Below are 25,025 nucleotides of genomic sequence, written 5' to 3' on the forward strand. Positions count from 1 at the left end.
GGACAGGAGAAGAAAGTGAAGGGGGAAGCGAAGTAGCAAGTGGAAAGATGGGAGAAGACCCAGGAAGCTGGCGCCCTGGAGCCTTAGAAGGGGGTGTTTCAAGAAGGAACGTCCAATGCTGCCGGGTGCTCTTTGGTGATTCTGGTGGAATGATGGGGGCTTAAGCCCCACTGGAGTGGGTGGAGGAGGATTGCAAAGGGGCCAGGGGAGATGGAGGGTGTAGACAACTCTCACTGGATGCTTGATGTTGAAGGAAAGAGAGATGAGAACATGGGTTCGAAGGAGGCTATCTAGAGAGACCTGAATGTGTGTAGCCGCTGATGAGAAGGAGAGGTTGTGGGCATAGTGTGAGAGGGGCCAGTTGATAGAGAGTGGCTTATGAAGGAGCCGGAGAGGATGGAGAGAAGGCTGGCCTCAGGAGGTGCACAGCTCATACCGTCACAGGGATAAGTATGGATTCAGTCTGACCACAGGATCAAACGGTTTTTAGGGGCTGGGGTAGGTGTCCAGGTCAGAGCTGAGAGGTTGACTGTGAGGACGCAAAGAAAGAGGCAGCCCTCTGGGTTATTTGGGAGGGAGGCAGTGTGCCTTGGGGGCCACTTAGGTGTGAGGAGGCCTGTCCTTCAGCTGGTGACACGCTGGACAGTGTACTACTGAGAACCGCAACAGTGAGAGCTGATTGGAGAACGTAAATGTAGTCAGCTTCTCAAGAACCGCCCCCAGCCCCGACCCCAATCCAGATTACGCTGTTTATTAAGGATCTGAAAAAATAAGCACACATTAGAAAACAGGAGATGCCCAAGTACGAACAGATTTGTGGCATTTGTGGGGTGTGGTTGGGGAAGACTCAGTAACATGATTTCCAGAGGGGTTATTGCACTTTGGATTAGATTCATCCACGAGTAAGAGAGAAACCCAACCTAGCAGTGGCTTAAACAGGCTAGAAGTTTATTTCTCTTGTGTGAGAGTCCAGAAAAAGGCACCCTACAACTGTGACAGTGGCTGTCTTCTACCAGGTCCCCAGAGGCCCAGGATCTAGCCAGTTTTTTGCCCTGCAGTGCCTAGGGCCTGGCCCTTGTCCTCATTATCTGGGATGGTGGCTGGACTTCCCACCATCACCTTCTTGTTCTAGGAAGCAGGATGGACAAAGAAGGAGGTCTCATACTGGGCAGCTTTTAAGAAAATTTCCCCAAAACTCCTATTGGCTAGAACTTAGACATTCTCTAGCTGCAAGTGTGGCTGGGAAATGTAATCTTTCTTCTGGGGCCGTGTTTCTAACCCCAAGTCTTGGGTTCTGTTACAGTAGAAGCAGGAGAGAATGTATATCAGGGCATGGCCAACCACTTTTACCACTGGGGCCTTGCAGCGGGTCTGGCTTTTAAGGGTGAAGTCACAGCAGGATGCTGGATTCACCTTCCAAAAAGACTGCTTTTCTTTCTTCAGGAATGGACAATCAGACTGTCTTGGCCGTCCAGTCGTTGTTGGATGGCCAAGGAGCAGTTCCCGATCCAACAGGCCAGAGTGTCAATGCACCCCCTGCTATCCAGCCACTGGGTGAGTATCTGCTCAGGTTCATCAGCAGGAAGGGTAAGGGGCTTCCTGTGAAAAACAGGTGGGGCTGAGGGGGTGTGGGAGTGAACTGCCCACTTTGGTCCCCAGGTTTTCCTCCAGTGTCTGAACCCTCTCCCCTTCCTCCCAGCCTGGATCTTCAGGCTCAGACCCTTCTCCGCTTAGCTCTGAGGCCACTGGCCCTCAATCCCTTAGTAAGTGTGGGGATCATGACAGAGAATGACTGGGAGCCCTGATGTTTGTGCCTTTGACCGAAAGTAGTTCCTCAGCCTCCTCTCTATGAGACTAAACTTGAGTCTCTCCAATTTACAACTCAGGCTCTTGAGACAAGAAGAGGGCTTTCTTCAGAGCCCTGTATGAGTCTGTGTGTTCATCTGTTCATGCTACAAAGATTTTTGAGTGCTTGGGAACCATGCTGGGGACAGAGAGATATGCACCTAGTTTGAATCCTTGCTCCTGAAGTTTGGCTCTGTGACCTTGGGCAAATGAGTTAACCTCTCTGTGCCTCAGTTTCTACGTATGTACAATGAGGACAATAGTTCACCTCACAGTAATCTTGTGAGGGTACTTGGGATTTAGTTTTAGCTGTTGTAAATAAGAAATGCAAGTTTCTTGTAATTTGTACAAGATTAAAGTTTCTCTGTGGTATGACGTCCCAATGACTCAGACCCCTTCTTTTGTATGGCTCTGCTGCTCTCGGCATGGGATCCAAGATGGCTGCTCCAACCTCCTACTTTCATTTCCACACTCCAGCCAATAGGAAGGGAAGAAGGAAGGAAGTGGAAGTCATACCCCTTCCTTTTAAGAGAAAGTTGTATAGACAGAATACTTCTTCTTTTATCCTATTGGTTGGAATTTAGTCACATGACATGTCTAGCTGCAAAGAAGTCTAGGAAATATGTTCTTTAACTAGATGGCCATGTTTCTCACTAAAATTTGTATTGTTTCCGAAGAAGAGTGAATATTGAAAACTTTGGCACAGTACATAGCCTGTAGTGGGCCTTCAGTTATGGGTAGTGTTAACTGTAGTTAATCTTTCATTTAGTTTTACATGCATTCAACAGATATCCACTGAAGGCCTCCTATGTGCCCAGAAAATATTGTAGTTATGGTGATGAATAAGACATATTTCCTTCCCTTACAAAATATGGTGGTGATGGGGAAAATGTGATGAGAATCTTGCTCAGAGGAAGGAACTGTGAACATTGCTTTAGGAGGGCTTCCTGGAGGAGGTGACATCTAGGCTGAGCCTTGCAGAATGAGTCATTCTGGGAGAGGCAGCTTGGCAGGGGGAGCAGGGGATGGAGAGGCACCCAGGAGTGTGATCATGCTGCCCATTTGGGGACTGGTGAATAAATAAATGCAGGCAGGATAAAGATTCTGACTGTCTCAACCTTGAAGCGAAGCCACCTTGCTAGTTCCTGATTTCTGATTTTTTTGATACCTGTGTGAACCTGGCTGGATATTCCTGAAGGTGCTAATGTGATTTGAAAGGTCATGGGAAGCACAGAGTTGATGCTTGACCCTCAAGCGCTGAGTGATGGAATGCCATTAGTTTGCCTTTCTCATGGTCCAGCCATGGGCCTCCATTTCTCACTGTGATGCCCTCTCCTTTTCTCTTGCTTTTTTTTTTGTTATTTCTCTCCTTCCGCTACTCTGCGGGTGTGACCCTTAGATGACGAGGATGTCTTTCTCTGCGGGAAGTGTAAGAAGCAGTTCAACTCGCTTCCAGCGTTTATGACCCACAAACGGGAACAGTGCCAAGGGAGTGCCCCACCCCTGGCCACCGTCTCACTGGCCACCAACAGCATCTACACACCTTCGGCAGCCCCCTCAGCCATCCAGCAGGCCCCGCCTCCTCCCAATCGCCAGGTATTCATTCATTCGTTTTGTTCATTCATCTATTCAAGTCTTTTCTGAGCACCCACTATGTGTCACGCTTTGTGTGGGCACCAGGGGTACAGGAGTGAACAAACAGACCAGGTCACTGCCGTCGTGGCATAAGGTAAGATAGACACCACCCAAAAGATGTGTTGAGATGGACTTTTCCCAGGACAAGTGCAGAGAGGGGATACCAGGACAGGGCTGGGAGGTTTTGCCCTTTTGTATGTAATGCTCAATGGGATGAGCTCTGAGAAAAGGTGACATTTGTGCAGAGACCTTGGGAGAAATAGTCACGCAGCTCCTTGGGGAAAGAGTATTCTGGGGGCAGATCAGCAAGTGCAAAGGCCCTGAGGCAGGAGTGTGCTGGGTTTATTCCAGGAACAGCAAGCAGGTGAGAGTGGCTGGAGCTGAGTGAGTGAGGAGGAGGGTAAGAAGTGATAAGGTCAGAGACGCAATAGGGAGACCTTGGCAAATTGTGTGGCTTTTACTCTGCATGAGATGGGAGCCATGGGAGGGTTTTGAGCAGGAGAGGGATATAGTCTGATTTATGGAGAAGGCAATGGCAACCCTCTCCAGTATTCTTGCCTGGAGAATCCCATGGACAGAGGAACCTGGCGGACTGCAGTCCATGGCGTCACAAAGAGTCGGACACGACTGAGTGACTAACAACAACGGCAACAAATACTTTAATTAGATCACTGCAGCTGCTGGAGGGAACAGATTTTTTTGTTGTTGTTCAGGAAATAACTTTTTATTTTACATTGGAGTACAGTTGATTAACAACGTTGTGTTCCTCTCAATACAGCAAAGTGATTCAGTTTTACATATACATTTATCTATTGTTTTTCAAATTCTCTCCCCATTTAGGTTGTTACATAATACTGAGCAGAGTTCCCTGTGCTGTAGGATAGATCCTTATTGGTTGTCCATTTTAAATATAGCAGTGTGTACATGTCAATCCCAAACTCCTTAACTGTCCTTTCCCCAACCCTTACCCCAACAGATTTTGATGGGAGTCAAGAGAAAAGTCCAGAGACCCATTAGGAGATTACTGTACAAATCCAGCAGTGGGCGGTGGTGGGTGGCTTGACCAGGATAGTAGCAGTGGAGTAGAGAGAGGGGATGAGACTTTAGAAATGTTTTGAAAGTGGAACTGGCCGAGGTAGTGGCTGGATTGGATGTAGGGTATGAGATTAAGAGGAGGCAAGTGTGCCCAGAGTTGGAGTTGCCATTCACTGAAGTGGGGAGAACACAGAGGAGATTTGGAGTTCAGCTGCTCATGTTGAATTTGAGATGCCCACTGGACCTTTAAGTAGAAGCGATGAAAATGCAGACAGATAGACAAGTCTGGAGGTCAGGGGATGCCCCACGCTGGGGGTATCTGGAGAAGCTTCCAGAGTCCTCAGTAAGGAACACAGTTCTAGAACAAAAACACCATGGATGGGAGCTCAGAAGGATTAAAGAATCCCCATAAAGGGGACGGGCTTGTCCCAGGATGCCACGTCATGGGGTTAAAGATTTCCCTTTGACTTCCTCTTGTCTCTTTCTTCCTCTAAAATGAGGGGTCTCCAACTTTCAGGATCTAATGCCTGATGATCTGATGTAATAATAATAGAAATAAAGTGCACAATACATTTAAGGCTCTTGAATCATCCGAAACCACCACCCCTGCTCCATACCTAGTCCGTGGAAAAATTGTCTTCCGTGAAACTGGTCCCTAGTGCCAAAAAGTTTGGGGACTGCTGCTCTAAAACATTAATCTTCCGCCATTGTATACACGTAATTCCTGCCATCAAGATAAACACATCCACCCCCAGATCCTAGGACACTGTGCACTGAAACTTTTCAAGTTACCACAGACGTCTTCTAACACAGAACGTAGTTGTTTTTCTCACTCCTTGATTATGAGTTTATTTAGTAGAAGATGTTCTTCCTCTCCTGACTCCCTTTTTTATTTTCAGTAGGGGAGAGGGAAATTCTTCCAGTCCTGGGCATGGAGAAAACCTTAGCATACAATCAATTGGTTAGGGGCAAACCAAAATCCCTCTGCCTAAGTAAGCTGGATGGACATGGAAATGATTTTTTTTTTTTTTTTTTTTGCCTCAGGCTAATACATGTGACCTTGTAAAAATACAGGTCACTGCCTTTCCTGGCGGTGACATGGGGTGCGTCCCTAACCTGCCCAAGCTGTCCTTGCTTGGTTGAGGGCAAGGACTTCTGTTGGAATTGGGGGCTCATTTACTGCTGTCCCCTGGGGTCCTATAGACAGGTGACTTAAGATGCCAGAAAAGAAAGGCAACAAATAAACAAAACACCCTTTGCATTTACAATGGGAAAGTCACTGCATGTTTGACACCCTCTTATAAGGTCTGCCATTCATCTTTGCTGTTAACCTGAGAGCATATTATTATATTTTCACATACTTATTGTTTGGGATTTTTTTTTGTTTGTTTTGGATTTTTAAAGATGAGAATATATAATGTACATATTGTTATAAAATTTAATTTTCCATTCAGTACCTCTTACTTGCTGTCTATAGTATTCTATCCATGAATATATTACATGTTTTTAAATCTAGCCTCCTATTGATGGACATCGAGGTTATTTCCAGTTTTTCACTATTAGAAACAAGGCTGTGCAGAGGACTCTTTTTTTGTGGACTCCTGTGGACAAGTGTGAATATTTCTCTAGGACAGAGGTCAGGAAAGATTGTTGCTAGATCATAGGTCATAGGCATTGCAGGGAGGTGTGACTTATTCTCCTTATTTGATATGAGGAAATGCAGGTTGAGAGAGGTGGAGTGACTTTCCCAGGGTCATGTGACAGGGAGCAGTAGCAGAGGTGGAGATGAAATCTAGGTCTGTGGGACTCCAGAACCCAGGTCTTTTCTACCATACCGTCTGCTTCCTTCCAGAATGTCAGACATGTTCTTTCCGTCTCTCTCTCTCTCACTGTCCAGATCTCCACGTACATCACAGTGCCCCCATCCCCGCTGATCCAGACCCTGGTGCAGGGGAACATCTTGGTAAGCGATGACGTGCTCATGTCCGCCATGTCAGCCTTCACGTCCCTGGACCAGCCCATGCCCCAAGGCCCCCCACCTGTGCAGGTAAGGAGGTGGCCAGTTTCTCACAGGATCTTGATTTTTGGCCTGCAAGTTGATTCTTGCAGATTCAGAATCTTATAGAAAGAAGGGGGCTTGACCCCAGCTCTTCTTCAAGCTAAGGAGGACTGTCATTGGCTCCCCCTTGGCCAGCCCTGCTGTGGATGGGGAAGCTGATGTGTTCAGCTGGGCCCCACAGCATGACTCTGGGGTTTCATAGCCATAGTCTGGTTTGTTTGACTCGTACTTTTGTTCTTTTTTTAAAAAACTACTATTTTTTTTAAAATTTTGGCTGTGTTGGGTCTTCACTGCTGTGCACACAGGCTTTTCTCCAGTTTTGGAGATTGGGGGCTGCTCTTTAGTTGTGGTGTACAGGCTTCTCATTGCAATGTCTTCTCTTCCGCAGAGCACAGGCTCTAGGGTGAGCAGGTTTCAGCAGGTACGGCTCGAGGACTCAGTAGTCAAGGTTCCTGGGCTCTGGAGCACAGGCTCAGTAATTGTGGCACATGGGTTTAGTTGCTAAGCGGTATGTAAGATCTCCCTGGATAAGGGTTCAAACCCGTGTCCCCTGCATTGGCAGGTGGATTCTTTACCACTGAGCTACTAGGGAAGCCCTTCTATTTTTATTCTTTGCGGAAGTGTTCCATGTCCATTAGAAAAACACTAGAAAGTACACAAAAGAAAAGTTTTTTTTTTTAAGTTTAATAATTTTTAATATTGAAAGAGACAGGGCAACCGACTGAATTTGCAATTCTTGGTTGGATTCTAGACAGGGTGTAGGGGTTTGGGGTGAGGGAAGCCTTAAAGGCCTTATTGGGACACTTAGGGAGATTAGAATATGGAGGAATTTGAATATTGTAGATAATAGTATTATATCTGTTCAATTTCCTGTGTGTGTTCATCAAATTGTTACATAGGAGGATGTCCTTGTTCTTAGGAGATGCATCTGAGTAGTTTTAAGGAATCAAGTGTCATGATGTTTGTAGCTAACTTTCAAGGGGCTTGACAAAACGCAGGTATGTATGTGTGTATATGTACACACACACGTGCACTGCAGATGCGGCAAGATGGTAACAACTGGTAAATTAAATGAGGTAGAAAGATCATTCATTGTATTCTGTTTGCAACCTTTCTGTAGGTTTGAAATTCTACAGAATAAAAATTGGAAAGTCAAACAAGCACTCTTACTCCCTCCACCGAGAGAAAACACTACCAAAATTTTGATGTCTGGATTTCCTGACCTTCGAATGCAAATAGAGATAGAAATAGCTTTTTATATAAATATGTGTAAAGTATACACATGTATATAAGTGGATCTTATATGCACTGTTCTGGAACTTGCTCTTCTTACTTTGTTTGTGCACTCAGTCATATCCGACTCTTTGTCATCCCAATGGACTGTAGCCCACCAGGCACCTCTGTCCATGGAATTTTTCCAGGCAAGAATACTGGAGCCGGTTGCCGTTTTCTACTCCAGGGGGTCTTCCTGGCCCAATGATTGAACCTGAGTCTCTTCTGTCTCTTGCGTTAGCAGGTGGATTCTTTACTACTGCACCACCTGGGAAGCCCTTTCTTTCTTGGCCTTTTGTTTAACATCATTTTCTATCTATGCCTACAACCCTACATCATTATTTACTGAAGTGTTCCTCACAACAGTGGCTTCTTGGGATTTTCCAATAGAAAAAGGATCATTGGTCCAAGCAGCCTGAGGTGGAAGCATTGTACTTCTTCCCTTGCTCTGTCCCTGGGTTTTTCCTGCAGTAAATACTGCAGAAATACTTTTGATTTTGTCAACTCAGATTTTTCCCCCAACATATTTGACCATGGAACCCAAGGAACAGCAATTAAGAGAAGCACCCTTTATTGAATACTGATCAGCACCATCACTGTAACAGCCACAAAGGATTCTGTTCCATTCCAAGTGGATGGACCATCCTCTGTTTAGCCAGACTTCCAGTGGGAGGACATGTAGTCATTGCCAGTTTTTGCTATTATAAAAATGACGAGTAACATCTGTGTATGATTATCTTTGCCTGCTTGGTTGAATTTTTTGTAGAATCAATTGCTAGAAGTCAGTGGCTGTGTTTCAAGGATCCATAGCCACCCACACATTTCGTGACTCTCTAGATAAAGACTCGCAGGGCTCAGGATGCTTGTGCTGTTGGCTGGTTTAAAGTAGAAGGATGCACAGCAGGACCAGCAAGGAAGAAAGACCCAGCAACTGGAGTCTGCAGGAGATCAGCGTTCTTCCAAGTCTCCAGCGTTCTTTGCCTCGGGAAAGTGGGGAGAGGCTGCCCAGGGCACACAGTGTCCTCCAGCAGTCAAGAGTGCCCAGAGTTTCTGCCAGGAAAGAACACCTTTGACTCTAAGACCAGGGCTTCTGTTACATGTAGGCTTCCAGCCACACAGCACAATTCCAGATACCCCGGTCGGAAGGAGTTGTTCACCATAAATCACAGTGCAAACTGTCTAGGTAGTTGGTACACTAGGGCCAGTGCCCCAGGTAGGCAAAATAGCCTCATCAACATAGGGAACCTGCAGGGCTTACCTGACTGTCCAGTGATTAAGACTCCGAGCTTTCAAGAACAGGGGGCATGGGTTTAATCCCTGGGCCACGTGACGCACAGTGCAGCCAAAACAAACAAACAAAAAACCAGGGAATCTTCTACACGGCAGGTTCTCAGATGCCAGTTCAGAGCCAGTCCTACAAGCAAGCCCTTCTAAAGACAGCAACATTAGGCCCGCTCTATGAGGTCATTTCTGCACAGGCTGGGCCATTTTTGCTGACTTTTGTAGAGAAAAAGGACACCAATAGCAGTCTGATGGCTCCTTGGAATTCTCCCATGATCTGGTTTCCATGCCTGCTCTCTGCCTTGTCCTCTCTTCTTCCCACATGGCTGGCTAAGGCAAGTGTCCTTCCCTGCTGATAAATCGGACAGCTGGTCTCAAGAGGCTATGACAATTTAATTTTCTCTTGTGATTTCAGAGTAACCTGAATATGCATCCTGCACCAAACTACCTGGCCCAGCCTCCACCTCCTCCCCCACCCCCTCCACCACTGCCCCCACCCCCACCCCCCCAACCCCCACCACCCCCACCCCAGAGTCTGGGCCCCCCCGGGCGTCCCAACCCTGGCGGGAATGGCGTGGTGGAGGTGTACAGCGCCACAGCACCCCTCACTGGGAGTGGAACGGTAGAGATCCAAGCACTGGGAATGCAGCCCTACCCACCCCTGGAGGTGAGCAGACGCTGGGGCCTGGGGTGAAGGGGGAAAAGCTGGTTATGGTCGTCACGGGTAACCTGAGCCTTTTCTGATGCCAGAGATGCTGTGGGGGCAAAACCAGCTCAAGCCTATCATACGTGTAAAGGTAAAATGCACCCCATGAGAAGGTGGAATGAAGCAGGGGTTGTAGCAGAAATACAAGCTGCCCTCAGGGAGTACTCAGGACAGTCAAGAGAATACCTGCCTTTGGGGAAGGGATTCCAAAAAAATTATATGTGTGAGTGTCTCATATGTTTTCACAAGCTAGGTGTATCAGTTAGCTATGGCTGTGTAAGAAATAACAGTATGTGGGGAAAGATGTTTATTGTTCTCACGTCTGTGGTGATCAGCTTGGCAACTGCTGATCTTGGCTGGGTGCTCCCACATGTCTGGAGGTTGGCTGACTGGCTGCTGCTCTAAAGTGGCCTCGGGTGGAATAATCAGGTCGGGTGACCCAACTCTGCTCCATGCAGCTTTCCTTCTCAAGCAGGCTGCCCAGGCATGGTCTCACCGCAGTGGTGGACGTGCAGTAATGCAAGCAGAAATGCTCAAGACTTCTTGAGGCTTAGGCTTGTAAGTGACACAGTGTCACTTCTGCTGGTGAAAGCAGGTCACAAGGCCAGCTTAGGTTGAAGGAGTACCGAAATAGATGCCACCTCTCAATGGGAAAAACTCCAAGTCACACTGGGAAAGGGCCTGGGTACCAGAAGAGGTAAAGTATCGAGGCCGTTTCAGGCAGTGTACAGGCATACCTTGCTTCATTGCATTTTGCAAATATTGTGTTTTTTGTTGAGCAAGTCTATCAGTGCCATTTTTCCAACAGCATTTGTTCCCTTTGTGTCTGTGTGTCAAAATTTTGGTAATCTTTACAACATTTCAAACTTTTTCATTGTTATTGTATTTGTCATGATCTGTGATCTTTGATGTTATTACTATTACTTGCTGAAGGCTCAGCTGTGGTTGGCATTTTTTTTTAGCAATAAAGTCAAAAAAGTTTTTTTAATGGAAAAAAAAAGTTCTTTTAATTAAGATACATACTTTTTTTTTAGGATGTAATGCTATTGCATACTTAAATTATAAGATAGAGTAAACATAACTTTTTTCATAACATAACTTTTTTTCATAAACATGACTTTTATATGCACTGGAAAAAAAAAATTTTGTGTGACTTGCTTTATTGTGATATTTGCTTTATTGCAGTGGTCTGTAACTGAACCCACAATATCTTCAAGGTGTGCCTGTGTCATATGTACTATATTAATTCCCAGCTGAAGAGTTTCGAACTACAAGCAGTGTACTCTCAAGGCACTGAGAGTCCAGAACCATGCCAGGCACAAGTGCTAGGGGGCATGGTTATGACAGAAGGAGCCTGTCTGCACTTGAGGTCACATTATCTCAGACTCACTCTAGAATCCAGCCATACAGACATTCTATGTCAGATGGTCTCTCTGGAAATAGAACTAGACTGGAGGAAAATTCCATCACCAGCCATGTAATGTTATAAGACCCTGCAGGGGGATTTTCCCTACCCTGGGAGAATAAAGCAAGGACTTGGCTGAATTTTTAAAGAATTAATACGTGTGTATGTATGGCTGAGTCCCTTTGCTATTCACCTGAAACTCTCAGCGTTGTTTGTCGATCAGCTATACCCCAATACAAAATAAAAAGTTAAGAATCTAACTGAGTCACCAGTTGATCAGTAAAAATGACTTGGAAATTTTGTATTTAAATATTTAAATAAATAAATATTATTTAAAAATTTTAAAATAATTAAAGCTAGTGAGATGCTGAGAGGATGATGGTGGCCTCATAGACAGAGGGGCCAGCATAGGGATAGCTGCTGTTATTTATTTTTCATGTAGACAAAGAGTGCTCTCTGAAAACAGAGCCTGAGTCGTCTTTGATTTGCATCCTTGGCACCTAGCAGAGACCTGGCCTGTGGGACACCTGCAGTTGGTGTCTGAAATAGGGTGCTTTGACCTCAGTTTCAGAGGAGAGACTCTAGAATGGGAACTCCCCTTGTAGAACTGTGAGGATAATGAGAACTAACCCAGTGGTGGTCGTATCATTGCTCAGGAATGACTTGGATGATGGGTGACAAATATTGGGTGCTGGATTGGTCAGGAAAATTGAAATCACTCTTGGTATTTCTAACAGAGGGATTTAATACAGGAACTTAAATCTGTAGGGCTGATGGAAGGGCTGGAGGAGTAAAAGTCAGGGTTGGCAAGAACCGCTCGTTTTCAGGGTCACGGTTGTGGCTTGGCCCTTGTAACTAGGACACTGTACTTGGTGAGAAAACTGTAGGATTCTGTTGCTGAGGTTTCAGCTGCCCTGCCATCCTCAGGGCTGGTAATCAGGAGGGGAATGTCAGGTTCAGCTTGCCACTCCAAAACTCATGACTGCTAACCTGCCTGTCTCCCAGCTTGGCTGCCAAGGAGAACAGTTTCTACCTCCCTTCTGCCTTCAAATCTCATGCAGATGCTTCTCATGGGCAGAACTCAATTTGTGTTCAGAACTGTGCTGGCAGGGGTACTTGAGAATGTGGTTTTAAGCTTGCCACCTCTGCATTTCAGGGGAGAGCATGGGCGGGTGTAGGAAGGTGCCAAGGGCCGACAGGCAAGACCTGGCAGTGGTGCTGTATAAGATGCCTGAGACCTCCATAAATGAATTCATTCATTCAGCAAATGTTTATTGAGTGCCCACTCTGTGCCAGGCATTCCTCTAGGCCTGGGAATAGAGGACAAAACAAAAGCAGAGCAGAAGTCCCTGCCTGCATGAAACTAGGCAGATAATAGACAAGGTAACTAAGTAAAATGCATAATTTACTAGATAATGATGCATCTAAGGAGGAAAATGAAGCAGAAGAGAGGAAGTGGAATTTTGGGTAGGGCAACCCAGGAAGACCAATGAATGATAGGTAGATGAAGGAATAAATGAATTCTTTACAATACCCCAGTTGTCATGATGTGAGTTCAGTGGTCACTGAGTTTGGGTGGCTCAGAATTCCTTTGGTAATTTCTCATGGCTTCAGTGTCAATTCCTAGTCAAAGGATGCCTACTGATGTGGCATCAGGCAGAGTTGGTTAAGAAGTGGAGTTGCTGGTGAGGGCATAGACCCTTCTGACTTCCTAGTTCTCCTGTGCAAGAAGTCTATTACTAACAACAACAATAATGGCCATCACAACAGCTGATGTTGATTGGGTGCTTACTACTTGCCAGGCCCTCGTCTAAGCTCTATTCTCATATGGGGTTGCTATAATTAGTCCCATTTTACAGATGCAGAAACTGAAACAAAAGTTAAAAGACTCGCCCAAGGTCACTTAAATGATAAGTGGCAGAATCAGGATTTGAACCCAAGCAGCCTGGTTCCAAAGCTGCTTCTAGCCTGCTGGCTTCATGGAGTTCTATTCAAAGGGGTCTTGGGAGTGACTGGGGGGACTTAGTGAGGTGGAGGAGTTAGGGTGGTGATGTAGCTGTGGGTGGCTGAGATCAGCCAGGGTCACAGTGAAGGTCCCACAACCTGGGGCAGCTCTTCCCCCCCCTTCCCAGGACACTCTCCCTGACTTTGCTGTCCTTCTAGGTGCCAAACCAGTGTGTGGAGGCTCCTGTATACCCCACACCCCAGGTGTATAGCCCTGGCAAACAAGGATTCAAACCAAAAGGACCAAACCCTGCTGCCCCTATGACCAGCGCCACCGGGGGCACAGTGGCCACCTTTGACTCCCCCCCATCACTGAAGACCCGACGGACCAAAGGTTCCAGTGGACTCCCAGAAGGTGGGCACACAGCCTGTCGTGGCATCTCTCCTCAGCAGGGATGTACCTGTCCACAGGCTGCTTAGTTCCAGTCTTCCCTTTTGTGATAGTTAGGATTAAGTTTGGTTGCATGTAGTGGAAAATCCAAAATAGGAGTGACTCCAAAGTGGTAGAATATTGTTGTTCTGTACAAAACAAGTCCAGAGACAGGCAATCTGGAGTTTGTACACCTATATAATCACCAGGCACCCACATTTCTTCTTTCTTTCTGCTTCATCATTCCTAGAACATGACTTTTGTTCTTAGGTGCTTCATTGTGTAAGATGGCTGCTGAAGCTCCAATCATCAAATTTCATATTCCAAGCGTCTGGAAGAAGGATAAAAGAAGCCTCTCCCAGTCCACAGAAGTTCTAAACATAATGCTTTTGCTTACATTTCATTGGTTACTAAGTCATATGACCATATCTGTCTCCAAAGGAAGCTGGGAAATGTCTCTTTTAGCCAGGAACATTGATGCTCCTATTATGTAGGGGATTTGTGAAGAAAGAAGAAGAGAAGAGTGGGTATTAGGCAGGCAAGCAGCAATGTCTGCCACCCTGATAGAGATGCTAAGTATGTGGTTGGGGACAATGTCAGAAAGTAGTAGTAGTAGTGAAAGGCAGAAAAAATGAGAGTTTTCAGGGGCTTCCAGCCCCTTCCTTCCTTTCACAAATGTGTTGAGCATCTGTGTGCCAGGCTTGGTGTCAGAACTGGAAATCTAGCATCTTGGGTCATGATTTCCTTACCCTTAATTACTCACAGTTTAATGGGAGAGACAGACAGGGAATAAATAAATGTTTATGGGTCACTCTAGAAAGAAGATTAACAGAGTACTGTGATTGAGAATACTGGAGAGAGACTGGAAAATGCTGCTGCCTATATGTCTAGGGGTGAGGAGGAAACAGTCTTGTGACTGTCTGAGGGACAAGCATTTTGGGCAAGGGGGGAACAGCAGGTGCAAAGGCCCTGAGGTGGGACCATGTATGCGGTCTTCCGAGGTTAGCCAGGAGTCCACTGCAACTAGATCGTAAGAATAATCGGGTTGGTAGGAAGTACAGGATGCAGAGCCCCAGAGGCCACGGCAGAGAGGATGGATTTTATCCTCCAGCAGCAGGGAGTTTTTGAGGGGTTTGCCCTACTTTCCCAGTCAGAGCATGTCCTGGAATTTCTTCTCCCAGGCCCTATGAGACTTACCTCTGCTTCTTCCCCAACCTGTCCATGGATGTAGACCTCCTAGGATCTGGGCTGTCTGGCCCTGGGTCTAGGGGTAGAGTGGCTGGAAGTTGCCCTTCAGTTGTGTTGCCAGCCTTACCATCCCCTTCTTTGTCTTTTTTTTATTTTTTCATCAGCTGCAGGGAAGCCAAAGGCTCAGAAACTCAAGTGCTCATATTGTGACAAGTCATTCACCAAAAACTTTGACCTGCAGCAGCATATCCGAAGGTAACCGGGCGTGGTGGGGCAGGTGGCCCCTGGGCAGCCCTGGCAGGAAGGCAGGATGGGGTATCCACAGTGGAAGCAGTGCTCCTTTCCCCACCCCCTTCGCCTGGTGGTGACCAAGGCCCCAACTGGTCTGTCATGGTTCTCAGGCCTTCCAGCCAGCTCAGGATGATTTTGCCCTTTTCTTCCTCAGTGGGGAGGATCTGTGGAGCCTGCCTGCCATGATGAGGAAGGTCCAAGGTGGGAATGGAGGAGGCGGAATTGACTTGAATGGCTAGAGGCTGGCTTTGCCGGTGGGAGGCGTGCCTCAGCCCTCACTTCTGTAGAAAGGCTTGACCTCGGGATTAGCGATGCTCTGTGAACGTGCCTCTGCAAGCTCTCTGCTCGCTCAGGACTAACCATGACACCACTTGTTCCAAGAACATGCAAGGAGCCCCTCTGGGCCTCAGGTTTTCCATTGTGAAGTGAAGGGGTGATCTTGTTCGATGTTTCTCATAGAGTGAAACATTGGGACGTGAGATGACTTTAGGTGGTTTGTGGATATGGGTATTGAAAATTTCTGAAAGATAGAGTGAGAAAAACTTTTTCCGTTCCTTTCAGAGGAGAAAGCCTCAGTTAGGTGTGGTCTGTCTTTAACACCTTGTACAGTTTTGCTCATCTTTTATAACAGAGAGAGGGGGGGGAGGGAGGGAGAGAGAGTGCCCAAGATTCCAGCCATGGTGGGCAATAGCTTCTCTGTAGACCAGCCTATTGAGGTGTTATAGATCACACCATTCCTTCTGTGGGGGCTGCCCTGTGCCTAGAAGAATGTTCAACATTCCTGACCTCTAACCACTAGATGCCAGTAGCCCCCCCTCACTCCTCAGCTGTGACATCCAAAAACATCTCCAAACATTTCCAGATGTCCCAGGAGGGAAAATCGATTTCTGTTGAAAACCACTGGTCTACAACCAGTGCTTGTCAGTAGAACTTTCTGCAGAGATGGAGAGACCCCAGTAGGCCACAGGGCGGTGGACATATGGCTGTTGAGTACTTGAAGTGTGACTGGTATGACTGAGAAACTGAATTTTTGTAACTTTTTTTATTTTTGGCCGTGCTGGGTTTTTGTTGCTGCCCAGGCTTTTCTCTACTTGTGGTGCACTGGCTTCTCCTTGCAGTGATTTCTCTTGTTGCAGAGCATGGGCTCTCTGGGGCACTCGGGCTTCAGTAGTTGCAGCTCCCCGGCTCTAGAGCCCAGGATCAATAGCTGTGGTACCCGGGCTTAGTTGTTCCGCAGCATGTGGGATCCTCCTAGATCTGGGATCAAACCCGTGTCTCTTGCACTGGTAGGCAATTCTTTACTACCGAGCCACCAGGGAAGCCTGAGAAACTGAGTTTTTAACTTGATTTTATTTTAATGAATTTAAATTTAAATAGTCCCATGTGGTTTATGTCTGCCATAAGGATGATGCATCTATAGCTCTTAATAAAATTGTTTTATGAATAATTGTGTTTTTTTACTTGTGTTTATGACAAGCGGTTTTGCATATATAGTAACAACAGGAAGCTTCATTTTTTTAAGTTCTTAAAAAGTGCATTGATTTGAAGGAAAGTTTTAAAAAGTTGTACAAGTGCTGTGCGGTGACGGCTAGGATGTTTTCTCCTTCAAGTAACAGAAGAGTCTCCATTTAAACAATTGTTGTTCAGCCACTCAGTTGTGTCCAACTCTTTGCAACTCTATGCGCTGCAGAACGCCAGGCTTCCCTGTCCTTCACCATCTTCCAGAGTTTGCTCAAACTCATGTCCACTGAGTCAATGATGCCGTCCAGCTATCTCATCTTCTATCATCCCCTTCTCCTCCTGCCTTCAGTCTTTCCCAGCATCAGGGTCTTTTTGCATCAGGTGGCCAAAGTATTGGAGATTCAGCTTCAGCATCAGTCCTTCCAATGAATATTCAGAGTTGATTTCCTTTAGGATTGACTGGTTTGGTCTCCTTGCTGTCCAAGGGACTCTCAAGAGTCTAGCACCACAGTTCGAAAACATCAGTTCTTTGGAACTGTTTTATCTCACAGCTTGAGATGGCCACAGAGAAGGTCCACTCCAGGGCTGGCTAATTCAGCTGTTCAGTCTTGTCACCAGGAGCCTGGGGTGTGTCTGTGCTTGCCTGCCTCAGTAAGAGGGCTTGTCCTCACGGTCTCAGGATGGTGACCCACAGCCTCCAGATGCTCTGCCCAGGCCTTCCTGGTGGTTCTGAGCTCCTGGACTGAGGTCACAGTCCCTACACACGGGTGCTGACAGGCCTTGTTTTCTGCAGCCACACTGGTGAGAAGCCCTTCCAGTGCATTGCATGTGGCCGCGCCTTTGCCCAGAAGTCTAACGTCAAGAAACACATGCAGACCCACAAGGTGTGGCCTCCAGGACGCAGCGGTGGCACCGTCTCTCGCAACTCTGTGACGGTACAGGTCATGGCTCTGAACCCCAGCAGGCAGGAGGATGAGGATAACACAGGTGGGTAGGAGTGACCACTGTACTGGGCAGCGTCTGGCTGGAGCCTCCTTGTGCAGCCCTGGGGATGAGCAGAGCCGGCCATGGGCAGCTCACAGAGGGTTGTTCTGTGCAAGCAATACATGCCTACTTTTCTCTGGCCTGCCAGCGGGAACTGGCCCTACTGTGTTGAGCCATTCTGTGCGTGCCTTCTGAATTCTTGTGAGTGCTGGAGAAGAACTCATTTCTTTCAAAACTCTTATAGTGCGTAGCACCTAGGGTTCAACCATTGAGCAAACATTTATGGAGGCTTACTGTGTGCCAGGGGTCTTCCTAGGTGGCTCAATGGTAAAGAATCTGCCTGCCAAGCAGGGAACTCAGGTTTGATCCCTGGGTTGGGAAGATCGCCTGGAGAAGGAAATGGCAACCCACTCCAGTATTCTTGCCTGAGAAATCCCATGAACAGAGGAGCCTGGTGGGCTATAGTCTGTGGGATTGCAAAGAGTTGGATACATCTTAGCAACTAAACCACTACCACCACTGTGTGCCAGGCCGCTGGGCCTACAAACTTGAGGTCAGAAGCCCCTATCCTCAGGGAGAGTGAGGGAGGAACACCTAAACGCATGATTGTACAAGGAGCTGGGAGGCATCGTGAGTTCAGCTGGGGGTGGCAGTCGGGGTTGTTAACAACCACAGAGCGGTCTAGAGTGTCTGAGGGGAAGACCTGCAAGGGGAGGCTTGAGACGGTGGCTCTTCATCCCTCAGAATGTAAGTGTTCAGTAGTTTGGCCCCTGGAGTGGCTGTGTCTCTGTGCACCAGCTGAGCGTGGGTGCAGGGCCTCGGTCCTATGTCCCACACTGAGCCCATGGTTGGTGGGAGGTGAACGCAGCGGAGCGCAGGGAAGGTGTCCTGGGAGTCCTTCCCGGGGGGCGTGGCCCTCTGCCATGACCCTTCCTCTGCCTTTCTCAGTGACTTTCCTCCCTGGCTTTCTCCACAGGGTTGGGCCAGACCCTGTCAAGCGCCCCGCAGCCCCAGGCCTTGCCCACAGCCGGCGAGGGGGAGGCGGACAAGCTGGAGGCCAAGCAGGTGGTCCTCATCGATAGCTCCTACCTGTGCCAGTTCTGCCCCAGCAAGTTCAGTACCTACTTCCAGCTCAAGTCCCACATGACCCAGCACAAGAATGAGCAGGTAGGTGAGCGGGCGGGAGCAGGGGTGGGGCACAGCCACCCGAGTCATGAGCCTTGGCGGATGCTGGGGTCTTGAACGCGGCCTCCAAAGGGACAGGAGTGGGCCTCGGTTGCTCTGAGCTGCCATGTAATAATGGGCTAAGCTTCCCCCTCTATCCTCCCTGGGTGGTGCCAGCTTTTTGGGCCATTATGATGCTTGCCTGAGGGAGGAAGTCCACCTCTCAAGGGTCATATAATGAAGGAATCAGACACAGGAAGAATTCTTAACACTTTGAGAAGATCTAGTATGTAAAAACCCGCCTATGGGGATTTGAGACTACAGCCTATTTTTTTTTTTCTTTTTCCAATTGACATGTGATTTACATACCATAAAATTCACCCATTTTAAAGTGTACACTTCAGTAGTTTTTAATCTATTCATGATGTTATACAGCCATCACCCCTCTATTTCTAGAACATTTTTTTTTCCAGAACATTTTTATCACCCCAGAAACTTTATACCCATTAGTGTTCACTCACCCCTACTCCCAGACTCAGGCAACCACTATCCCATTTTCTGTCTCTATCGATTTGCCTATTCTGGACATTTAATATTGGAATCATCTAGTATGTGGCCTTTTGAGATAATATTTGCATTCATGTTGTAACATGTATCAGTACTTTATTCCTTTTTATTTTTGAATAATATTTCATTGTATGAATATAGCACATTTTGAATATCCTTTTATCAGTTGATAGACATTTAGGTTCTTTCTACTTTTTAGCTATTATGAATAATACTTTAGTGATCACTGTGTACAAGTTTTTGTATGAACGTGTGTTTTCAGTTCTCTTGGTTATAAACCTAGGAATGGAATTGCTAGGTTATATGGTAACTCTATTCCGGTGTTTATTTTCTAAAAATAATTTTTGTTAGTTATTTTTTCTCCCTATTAAAGTATTATACACCCAATATAGAATTGGGAAATTCAGAAAAGCCTGAAAAATATATAGATTCACATTTACTATTTATTATATGCTAAGGGCTGTGCTAGAGGGCTTCCCTGGTGGCTCAACAGTACAGAATTTGCCTGCAGTGCAGGAGACACAGGTTGGATTCCTGGGTCAGGAAGATCCCTGGAAAAGGAAATGGCAACACACTGAAGTCTTCTTGCCTGGGAGATCCCATGGACAGAGGGGCCTGGTGGGCTACAGTCTATGGGGTGGCAAAGAGTCAGGCACAACTTAGGACTGAATAACAACCCGGCTAAGGTTCCTTACATTCAGTACTTTACTCACTTCTCATAGCAACCTTAGAGATAGGCATTTTCAGTGTATCCAGATGAAGAAACTGAGGCTCAGAGAGATGAGTGATCCATCCAGAGTCACACTGCCAGTAAGTAACTGAGGCAGGATTCAAAGCCAGTTTGTTTGACTTCAAACCCCTTGTCATAACCAGCTTACAGTATGTCCTCTCAGGACTCCAGCACTCAATGCAGTACGTGTTGTAGATTTCCTTTCTTTCTTTCTTTTTTTTGACTATGCCACATGGCTTGTGTGATGTTAGTTCTCTGACCAGGGATCAAACTCGTGCCCCTTGCAGTGGAAGCGTAGAGTCCCATCACTGAACCACCAGAGAAGTCCCAATGGCTGCATTCTTTAAATCCCTTATTATTGGAAGTTTACGTTATTTCCTGAGTTTTGCTATTATAAACAAAACCATGATGAATATTGTTGTAATCAAATCTTTGTCCACATCTCTGACTTTTTCCTTATTATAGATTCTTAGCAGAGAGATTGATGGAGTTAAGTTAGGCTATCCTTGGGGGAAAAATCACCAAAAACTTTTACTCAAACTTGCTTAAACAATTAGGAAGTTTGTTATCTCACATAATAAGAAAACCCAAGATAGGGCAACTCAGGCCTGGGACAGTCAGTTGACTCAACCCCGCATCAAGCGCCCTGTGTCTTTCTAACTCTTGTCTCCACTGCCTTAGGGCATGGCCCTGTCCTCTGCTGGTGGTTCACCTGTGGTCCTGTGATGGTGGTCACTTTTTCTAGGCAGAAGATCAGACCCAGTATTATACATGAACATAAAGAGGTTATATTAATAATATCTTCTGTATCTTCTTTAGGAGCAAGGAAACCTTGACCAGAAGCCTTCTGTAGCCCTCTCATTGGTCAGAGCCCATGCACCTGCTTTATCATTTAGAAATGCATTGTTAGGCTACAAATAATAGACAACTGGCTTACTGGTTAGGATTTTTTTCTCTCTCACATCATAATAGGTCCATAAGTAGGTAGTATTGGGTTTGTCTAGTAGGATTCTCCTGGCTTTATGCTCTGCTATCTTTAGCATGTGGCTTTCATCCTCAAGATTGCAGAATGGCTGTCATACCTTCAGTCATCACATCATATCACAGTTAGGATAAATGCAAAAACAAGAGGGAACTTCTCCTAGGAAGCTTTTGCCTTTGTGTCCAAGGAGTGATGCCCTCACCAAAAATTACTTGCCTATATACCATTGGCAAGAAACGGTCACATGACTGACAATCAATGTAAGGGAGCCAAGGGATCAAGTGTTTTAACTGGGCATCTTGCCACTCTGAGCAAATCAGGGTTCACTTTGTTAGGAAGAAGGGTTGGAATTGTATAGGCAACCCTGAGTGTGTCATACAACTTGACTGTCTCACAACCCTATGAGGAAGAGTGTGTGCGTGCATATGTGCTAAGTCACTTCAGTCATGTCCAGCTCTTTGCGACCCTGTGGACTGTAGCCTGCCATGGGATTCTTCAGGTAAGAATATTGGAGTGGGTCACAATGCCCTCCTCCAAGGGGATCTTCCCCTTGTCTCTTACATCTCCTGCTTTGGCAGATGGGTTCTTTACCACTAGTACCACCTGGGAAGCCCCATGAGGAGTGTGTACTACTTATTAATGTATACCTTTTAAAATGTTAAAAGCATATCTTTCATACAAATAACATAGTGAACTTGAATCGGAATTTTGCTTAATTCATTAATGGGGGGAACTGGAAAAATGACAAAGCCGGTCAAAAGATGATACGGAACACTAATACCAATATCTCTGTGTAACTGTGTCAGTGAAAAAAAGGAATCCTGAAATAAGATTTAAGTTAGATATAAATCTGGTTTATGTCCTTCAGGGCAATAAAACCTCTGGAGTTAAAAAAAAAAAAACCCACTGGAGTTATCTTTTCTACGTAACAAAAATCATTTACATTGGATCAGTTTTCTACAAGTTAACATTTAACTTTAGAGAGTCTAGGTTCTGATCAGTAATAAACAGTCAAAACAAGTGACATCACGCAGAGAGTGAGGTGACCCTTAGCAGCTTAACTGTCTTCACCTAACTGCTTGCCAGACAGCACTTCTCAAAGTGAGGTCTCCAGCCCAGCAGCTTCAGCATCACCTGGGTGCTTGGCAGGAATGCACATGTTCAGGCCCACCCAGACCTGCTGCGTCAGATTCCCTGGAAGTGGCCACTCTGTTACTGTGATGCAGGCTCGAGTTGGAGAGCCACCATTCTCTCATAACATTGAAAGAATGGGATGCCATCTTTTCATATCTTTTCAAGATGTTATCATTGCAGGTTTTGGATAATTTTTCTTAAGTGTACCCAGTACATATGGTATAAGAGGGTTCCCTTTTCTCCACACCTTTTCCAGAATTTATTGTTTGTGTATTTTTTTGATGATGGCCATTCTGACCAATGTGAAGTGGTACCTCATTGTGGTTTTAATTTACATTTCTTGGAATCTAGAAAAATGGTGAACTTATTTGCAGGGCAGAATATAGACGCAAACGTAGAGAACGGGCTTGTAGACACAGCAGGGGAAGAGGAGGGTAGGACAAATCGAGAGAGTAGCCCTGATGTGTATACACTGCCGTGTGTGAAATAGATAGCTAGTGGGAAGCTGTCTACAGCGCAGGGAGCTCAGCTCGGTGCTCTGTGACGACCTAGGGTGTGGTATGGGGGTGGGGTGGGAGGGAGGCTTGAGAGGGAGGGAATACACATATACATGTTGGCTTAAAAAGAAATGCACAACCTGAGAGTTAAGTTTTATTAGGGGCAAAATGAAGGCAGTGCGGGAGGCAGCGCCTCACATAGCTTTGAGAAACTGCTCCAAAGAGGCAGGGAGGGAAAGGTCCAGTATCTATGAGATTTTGGTGAAGAGAGAGTACATGCAATCAAGCACATATTTTTTCCAGAAGGTTTCCACTAGGCCTGTGAAGCTTTTGCTAATCACAAGGAACAGTCATCACCATGAAGGATTTTAGCGCTTTTCCAGATATAGGGAGATACAAGAATTAGGCTCATAAAATCAGCTCCTAAAGATACCTGAAGACCTGTCCTACTAGTTTTTCCTCAAGCAAGAGTGCCTCATTTCTGCTGTCCACCCTGAGCTCCTTTCAGGGGGTGGGTCAGCTGTAGCAGCACGTGATTTAATCCTTGTAGAGGTAGATGGCAAGTGCCCGTGGCAAGTGCCAATTTGTGGTTGACATACATATAGCCGATTAACATTGTTGTACAGCAGAAACGAACATAGCATTGTAGCGATTATGCTCCAGTTAAACAATAAATAAATTTTTAAAAAATAATATGTATGGCAGAAGCCAACACAATATTGTAATTATCCTCCAATTAAAAATAATGAATGAAGAAAAAATAATAATAAATCCAGGGCTCCCGCAGCAGGGGAGCAGGGGAACAGCAGCTGGGTCCTCTATGAGCGGTGTTGGAGGTGGACATCACAGGACCGGGGACCACAGTGGAGGCGGCTCTCCAGCCCGCCCTCACCTGCCCTGCCTCTCCCCCCAAGGTATACAAATGTGTGGTCAAGAGCTGTGCGCAGACCTTCCCGAAGCTGGACACATTCCTGGAGCACATCAAGAGCCACCAGGAGGAGCTGAGCTACCGCTGCCACCTCTGCGGCAAGGACTTCCCCTCGCTATACGACCTAGGCGTGCATCAGTACTCACACAGCCTCCTACCACAGCACAGCCCCAAGAAGGACAGCGCCGTCTACAAGTACGTGATCCCCCTTCCCGCTCCCCGCAGGAAGCCCAGGGGTCCATTCCCTTGGTGGTTCCGACTGCTCAGGTCCAGTGGGACATCTCAAAGGGGAATCTGAGGCTTCAGGGTCCAACCTGGGGGAGTGGGTTGTGTGCCTTGGCACCGAGGGGGCAGAAAATGTGGGCCCTCCTTGTATCATTCTTCAACTTGGCAGACTTGCAACCTAAAAAAAAAAAAAAAATCTTAAGGAAGCTGATTTTTCCTTGTTCATGGTGGAAAAAAGATTTGTTTTCCCCTAAAGTAAAATATTATGAAAATAGTATTTTGTCTGATAATCTACACAATTTAGATTACACTTAGAATAGTACACTGATTTTTTTTTTTTTGGCTGCACCGGGTCTTGGTTGCTGAGCACAGGCTTTCTCTAGTTGTGGCAAGTGGGGGCTACTCTCTAGTTGCGGTGTTCAAGTTTCTCATTGTGGTGGTTTTTCTTGTTGCAGAGCATGGGCTCTGGGGTGCGGGCTTCGATAGTTGTGGCTCTTGGGCTTGGTTGTCCCATGGCGTGTGGGATCTTCCTGGACCAGAAACTGAACCTGAGTCCTGCATTCATCGACAGATGGATTCTTAACCACAACACTGTCAGGGAAATCCTACAATGATTCTTAAATGAAAAAGTGCACAAGCATGTATTTGAAAGCAAAAATCATAAAAGTATGATTGGTATGTTTTATAATCTATAAAATTTAGGTTAAAGTTGGGGCTATATGCTGATTCTTAGAATGACCCAAGGAATGAATTAAATGTATATTTTATTGAGGGTAATTTTTCTGACAACCCTTTACATGGCTGTAGTCTTCTGTTTCAGTCATAAAGAAGGTCCCTTTAGCAGAAATGATGAAGGGCTCCCTCCGTTTTGCCATATGCTTTTAGTCCTTAGAACTTCCTATTATTCTCTTTGGATCCATTGATCTTGTAATTGTCCTCGTCATTCTCTTTGGAGCTACTGAGCCTGTGTTCATCCTTTTAGAGTTTCCCTTCCTTAAGAGCTTTCTGGCTCCTCCTCCAGAATCCCATTTGCTAATGGTATTGTCCAGCATCACTTCCATGACTTGGAGGAACCCCTCACTCTTGCTCTCCATTCATTTCGCTATGCATTAGCCTTATGTCATTTGGGAGCAGCTGCCTCACAAAATCCAACTATCCATGAGGATAGGTATTAATGCAGAAAAAAAAATAGGAGTTTTTGTCCAGGGACTTCTTCTAGTTCATTAGTGAATATTTTCATGTTAGAATGGTTTTGCTCTCTG

General features: G+C 46.1%; 1 protein-coding gene across 2 annotated transcripts in view; it reads left to right on the top strand.

The window, feature by feature from the left end:
- Positions 1-25,025, top strand: part of ZNF341 (zinc finger protein 341) — a 41,325-nt gene that overhangs the window by 4,943 nt on the left and 11,357 nt on the right. The window contains exons 2-10 of one of the 2 annotated variants that reach the window (XM_061127089.1): positions 1,444-1,554; positions 3,245-3,441; positions 6,413-6,562; positions 9,543-9,794; positions 13,402-13,597; positions 14,965-15,055; positions 17,346-17,539; positions 18,513-18,703; positions 23,525-23,733. In XM_061127089.1, the coding sequence (XP_060983072.1) occupies positions 1,444-1,554; positions 3,245-3,441; positions 6,413-6,562; positions 9,543-9,794; positions 13,402-13,597; positions 14,965-15,055; positions 17,346-17,539; positions 18,513-18,703; positions 23,525-23,733 (1,591 nt within the window). Of the gene's footprint in view, positions 1-1,443; positions 1,555-3,244; positions 3,442-6,412; positions 6,563-9,542; positions 9,795-13,401; positions 13,598-14,964; positions 15,056-17,345; positions 17,540-18,512; positions 18,704-23,524; positions 23,734-25,025 lie in introns of those variants that run through there. The other variant, XM_061127090.1, reaches the window with a different exon arrangement.

The sequence above is a fragment of the Dama dama genome, chromosome 23 (assembly GCF_033118175.1).
Source record: "Dama dama isolate Ldn47 chromosome 23, ASM3311817v1, whole genome shotgun sequence".
Lineage (NCBI taxonomy): Eukaryota > Metazoa > Chordata > Mammalia > Artiodactyla > Cervidae > Dama > Dama dama.